Genomic DNA, 6168 nt, shown 5'->3' on the forward strand with positions numbered 1-6168 from the left:
AATGTCAGCTTCTCTGAAAGATTTGCAGCAGGGACTTGTGGGGAAAAACACCACAATTCTGGGTGGTTCAGCTGGAGAGCGCTGCCTGTGCTCCTGCTGCCTTGGCCTTGCTTTTCCCTGGCTGTTCAACCTTGCATCGTCCCACGAGGGCTGTCTGGGGTGTCTGTGCAGGCACCGGTCTTGATTTGGCCAGGCTGGAGCTGCTCACGCGTCTCTGTCCTCTCGGCTGCAGGCTCAGCGCTGGCGCAACGAGAACTACGAGAGGCCCGTGGACCTGGAGGGCTCTGGGGATGATGATCCGTTCGGGGATGATGAACTGGACGATGTCTACTCGGGCTCTGGCTCGGGGTGTAAGTAGCTGCGGGGTTCCTGGGGAAGGGTCCCTGGGGACCCTGGTTGAGGGTTTTTGTGACTGGAGAGGGGTTTGCCGTGGGATGTGAGGGAGGGCATCACCCCTTATCCATCTCCGGAGCTGCCCTCCTGCCCCCTCCTACAAAAGTAAAGGGAACTGTCCCAAAGGTTGAGCTCAAGTGACTCTCCCATTTCAATCCCTGGCCGTGCTGGGCAGGATTAGCCCTTCCCTGACACAACAGCACATGTCCCATTACAGAGGTTTCATCGACCTCAGAGAGGGCCTTTGTCCACAACGCAGGAATTTGCAGCCCTTCGTTTCTGCTGAGCCTGGAACCAGTCCGTGTACTCATTTTTTGGAGGGTGGGGCCAGGTGTGTGTCAGCCCTGGGAGATGCTGTGGCAGCAGCTGCTTCACCCTTTGCTCTTCTCTCTCTCTTTCAGATTTCGAGCAGGAGTCAGGGCTCGAGACAGCAGTCAGCCTCACCACGGACACGTCCATCACCCTCCCCACCACAGTGGCTGTGCTGCCTATCACCTTGGTGCAGCCTGTGGCAACCCCCTTTGAACCATTCCCTGCTGAGGACACCACCCCCGAGCAGACAACAAGTGTCTTGTATATCTCCAGGATGACAGAGGCACCAGTGATCCCCACTTGGAAAGCAACCACCACCAGTACCACTGCCAGCGACGCCCCTACCACCACGATCACCACCACGACCACCACAGCCAGCACCACCAGCACAGCTGCCACAACCACCACCAGCACCACCATGGCCACTGCCAAGCCCACCACTGTCCGGAGATTCCTACCCCCCTTCGTCACCAAGGCAGCCACCACCAGGGCCACCACCCTGGAGACACCCACCACCTCCACCCTCGAAACCAGCACACCAACAGAGGTGGCCACCTCACAGCTTGTCCCCATCAGCACAGCCAAGCCCAGGACCCTGCCAAAACCAAGCACCTCCAGGACTGCAGAGCTCACAGAAAAAAGCACTGCCTCGCCATCCACTCCTGCCACGCTGCCGCCCACAGAAGCCCCCCAGGTAGGAGGCAGGAGCCCCTTCTCACCTGCTGAAGGGCTCGTGGGCCATGTATGAAGCCAAGATGTGGTGATGGGAAGCCTTTGAGGTTGATCCATCCTTAGCCAGTAGCTCAGGAGTCAATTGTTCAGAGGTTGGGATCTTCCCAGCTCTGTGGAGAGTGGAGCATTTGGGGAGCTGGGAGGAGTGATTAAAGGGTGGGAGGGTGTAGCATGGACAGAGAATGGTGATGGAGCTGGTGTAAGAGCTGATGGGGGTCCCTGGGGGTATGCCATGTGTCCTGGGTGCCCCCAGCTCTACCTTGCCCAGCTGCTCCAGAGCATCTTCCTCAGGCAGAGGGGGAGCAGGGCTGGGGGGTACCACTGCTCCATGGGGAAAGAATAGCTTACCTCTGGGTTTGGTGTCTGGGCTTGTCGTACCATTTCCCAATTTGCAGCCTGTCGATAGGAGGTCCAAATGCTGTGCAGTTACAGCTTGACGGTGCATTTCCAGCCTGTCGGGTGTTCTGCGCAGGGGATTTAGTCTGCTGATCCATCTCGCATTCAGAGCCCCTCAGGGGCCCTTTGAAAACTGCTTTGACTGAAAGGTGGAGTGATTTGTCTAAACTAGTCCCTCTTTTCTCTGTACGTATATGTATGTAGAGTGCTCTGGGCTCTTGCTGACCTTCAATTAATCTCTGTCACAAAAATGCCTGCTTGTGGGAAGCAGCGAGCCGTGTGCTTGTGCTGGGGGCAGTGACATGGAGAGGGCTCCTGCTCGCCCACCCCGGCTTTGGCCCATTGAGCTCTTTGCTCATCCCAATTTGTAATGTCCCGAGGCAGTTGTGGAGGGAGCCGTTTGCCCCGCGAAGGAGGGGTCCTGGGGACGTTTTGCTTGGGGATGCTCAGTGAGGTCCAGCTCAGCATGTGGACACGTAGCAGGCTGCTGAGACAAGGGGGAAGATCAGAGGAGATTTGGCCCGGAGGGAGCTGCAGATGTGGGAATGTGCAGGAGGCAAAGAATAGGTCATGGTTGGGCTGGAGGGGGATGGAATGGCTCATCTGCCTGGCCCGTGTTTGCTATCCAGGCTAGGTTTGCCTCCTTGCCAAGGGACCATGGCAGGGAGCTAGGCTGGGTCCAAGTCCTGGGAGAGAATGACCCATCTTCCTGCTCCTGCCCTCTGCCACAGAGCTGCAACCATAAGAGATGGTTGAATGGAGAAAAGGGGGAGGGAAAGGATCCCTCTGGGACTCATCCAATGGCTTCCAATCCTTACACTTCTATGTTGCTGTAGCACAAATGGTTGCATCGCTTTGTGTCTAGCAAGGAGGCATCTGTGAGATGTTTCAGCTGGCCATTGGTCCGCAGTGGGAACAGACAACCCAAATGAGGGTGTGGGATGTGGTGCTCTCTTTAGGGGAAGCTACAGGGAACGGGTGAGAGTTTGTGCTTCTTGAGAGCACGTGGGATGGGGACAAACGAGAATGGTCCAGCTCAGCCACGCTGTGTTGCTTGCTGCAATATAACCATCCACTTCAGTGGCACAGGGAAGGGACACCCATATTTAAGGTCCCTTCAATCCAAACCATTCTATGGTTCTGTGATTCCATGCTCCCTGCTGAGAGGGCCACCCTGTCATCAGTACTGTGATGTCCTTCCTCTGGACACATCAGAGCTGCTGGAGGCAGGAACCACCCTTTGGTCCTTGTCCCCTGCTCCATCTCGTCCTTTCTCCCAGATGGAACCAGGGGAGGTGACGACAGTTCTCGACAACGAGCTGGAAGTCCCGGTCAGCAGCGGCCCCAGCGGGGACTTTGAGATCCGGGAGGAGGAAGAAACGACTCATCCTGAGCTCAGTAACGAGGTGATGGCCATGGTGACACCACCGTCAGGACCCGGGCTGGGCAAGAACGCAGAGCCAGGGCTGATCGACAACACGATAGACTCCGGCAACTCAGCTGCTCAGCTCCCCCAGAAAAACATCCTGGAGAGGAAAGAAGTGTTGATAGGTGAGACCAGAGGACATGGGCTTGTGGGGAAGATCTGATGTGTTTGGGGGGCAGGAGGGGGGAGATGGACAGCTGGGCTGTTTGTGCCCTGAGAGAGGGGTCGGTCTTTGGTGGGGTGCTGGGGCAATGTTGAACCTGGGATAACCCCCCCACCTGCCAAAATAGACAGTTGCAGGGCCTGTGCTGGGGTGTTCTCAGGGTTCCTCATGCCTTTTCAAGGAGAGCATAGTGCTGTGTAAAGTTTGCTTTTGCTAAGATGGTTTTCACGGAAAAAAATAGGATGCTAGTGGAAAGGCATCTACAGTGCTGGCTGAATGCCATGCGGCCACCTCTGACTGCAGGGGAGGAGAGAGGTGCCCTGGGAGGGCCACTTGTCCCAGCCAGAAGGACATCAGAGATGGGGCAGAGGAGCCAGTGTCCCACCAACAGCTAAAGGCAGCTGGTGGCAATGGCATGGCACAGTGTCTTGGTCTGGTGGTCTTCAGCTGTATGTGGTGGATGCTGGTAGGCACCCAAATGAGAAACTCCTTGGGGCACTTTCTGCACCCTCCTTACAGCCTGTGCAGGGACGTCTGTCTGTGCCTGGGCTGCCTTCTGCCAGTCCATGACCCACCGTACAGCTGTAGGGTAGATGCCTTTAGGTCCTACCCACCCTTCAGCATTCTGCACGAAGGAGCTTGCTGAAGTTCCTTGAATCGCACAGTTGCCTCAGCTCCTCACCTAAATTTTCAGTTTTCTTAACCATAGATTTCAGGAGAAAATTTTCTCATAACCTTGCAAAAGACAAAATTGAGCTGGAATCTAAAGATATCACCCCAAATTATTTGCACTGATGTCTGTGCCACCTCTCTGTGTTGCAGCGGTGATTGTGGGTGGCGTGGTGGGAGCCCTCTTTGCTGCCTTCCTGGTCATGCTGCTCATCTACCGGATGAAAAAGAAGGACGAGGGCAGTTACACGCTGGAGGAGCCCAAGCAAGCCAATGTGACGTACCAGAAGCCTGACAAGCAGGAGGAGTTTTACGCGTAGAAGGAGAGCCCAGCGTGCCTCGTGCTCCCTCCCTCTCCACTCCAAACTCTCCCTCCTCCTCTCCTTCATCCAGTTTCTCTCTTTCTCTCTCTCTCTTTTTTGGATCAGACTGTGAATTTAAAAAGCAAAACCCGCAACATCTAAAGGAGAAAACACGTCTTTGGCATGATGAAAAATCAAGCATCCAGAGCATCGCCGAGTTCAGACCGAGACCACTGTCCTTTCTGCAGCAGGAGGGACAGGGCAAGGAGCCAATGCCAAGGAACTTGAGCCCGGGCAGCAGCCTGGCGAGCGTGGGACAGGGCAATTGGGCTGCTGACTGGCTGGAGGTCACTGGGTTTTTCCCACCAACACAATGGATTCTGGGATCTGGACACCTTCTACCAGCCCTGGGGTGGAGGGGGTTTGGTTTGGATTTCTCTTTCTTCTTTTTCCCTTCAGAAAGGAGGAAGGTTTCTTTCCCTTTCCCTTTCTTTTTTTTTTTTTTTAATTTTTTTGAACGGGGTTGGTTGCTTTGCAGGAATTACCTTTCTCCCTGCTTCTGTTTGAAAAGAGGACGCGACTCTCAAATACGCTTCGAACCTTGAAAAAAGCACAAGGGGCTGGAATACCTGATGCCCCAGGGTTTGCTCTTGGAGTGGGGAAAAATAAATACAAACATGGCCAGTACGCTGGAAATGATCTCTTTAGATCACCTCTTCACAGAGTTCGTGGAGCAGCAAGAAGCCGCGTTGGGGTATCTCATGTTGCTCCCCTCCTGCCGCCACCTCACTTCACTGCATCGCTGTGCACAGCCAGAGACCTTAAATCTATAGAAACTGTGTGTCACCAGCCACTGAGGGGTTTGGTTGAGAAGGGACCTTGCTTTTGCTGGGTTTTCACTGTGAGCAATAAAACTCAGCTTGCGCAGTATGACCGACAGCGCTGGTTTTAAAAAGGAGCGGGACGTTGCGTGGTGGGGAGTTGGCAGGGAGAGGATTTGGAAATGGAGAAGCTAAATCCTCTCCCCAGGTCCTCCAGATGGGATAACAAACTTCTGCAAGGCATGAGATGCAGCATAAAAACAGCAGAGGAATACTGTGTCCCCTCAGGGGTCGGGCAGAGGTCCCCACTGGGCCACTCGCGCCCAGAAGGTGAAGAGGGTAAGGTAGAGCAGTGGCTTTCCACCCGTCAGCCCCAGGGTAGGTTGGCTGCTACATATCCAGGACCTGCAAGACCCAGGATAGATGATTTGTGTTTCTTTTGTTGTTGTTTAAGTTTTGGTATAACCCACAGAGCACCCAGGAGCCTGAGAGCAAAAGATCCTGGAAGCCATCATCACCCAAGGGCAGTGATTTCCCCTCTGAGGCTACCTAAGGTGTGGAGCAGAAGGGCCTGATCCAGAGCCCAACTGTGCCTTCTAGAAAGGCTAGGTTTTTGAGCAAGCTCTGTGCACAAAAAAACTCAATTAGATATTTCAATGAGTTGGCTTCTAATTAGCTGAAGCGCTGTCTGTGAAGCAGTCAAGGAGCTTTGTTTTCATGATGGTTGCGATCTCAGTGGTGTCCCATGGAGACCTTGGCTTTGCTCTTAGACTAATTTAAATAGGAAAATGGGAGAAAATCGGTTGCTTTGACTCTGTTACATCATGCGTTAACCTGCACAGACACAGTGACACTTTGTCCCCTCAGGGTGTTGGTGGATATAAGGATTTATGACCCTGGGGGAGGCTACAAGACAGCAGCGCTTCCTTATGGTAGGAATTTGAGAGGCCAAAT

General features: G+C 54.2%; 1 protein-coding gene across 1 annotated transcript; it reads left to right on the forward strand.

The window, feature by feature from the left end:
* Positions 1 to 232: 232 nt before the first annotated feature.
* Positions 233 to 4541, forward strand: SDC3 (syndecan 3; the record flags this gene model as incomplete). Its single annotated transcript, XM_010153419.1, has 4 exons — positions 233 to 350; positions 795 to 1399; positions 3114 to 3384; positions 4245 to 4541. Coding segments are annotated over 4 exons (1161 nt in total), but the record flags the coding sequence as incomplete, so codon positions are not given.
* Positions 4542 to 6168: the final 1627 nt, after the last annotated feature.

The sequence above is a fragment of the Eurypyga helias genome, unplaced genomic scaffold (genome assembly GCF_000690775.1).
Source record: "Eurypyga helias isolate BGI_N326 unplaced genomic scaffold, ASM69077v1 scaffold1696, whole genome shotgun sequence".
NCBI classification, from domain to species: Eukaryota; Metazoa; Chordata; class Aves; order Eurypygiformes; family Eurypygidae; genus Eurypyga; species Eurypyga helias.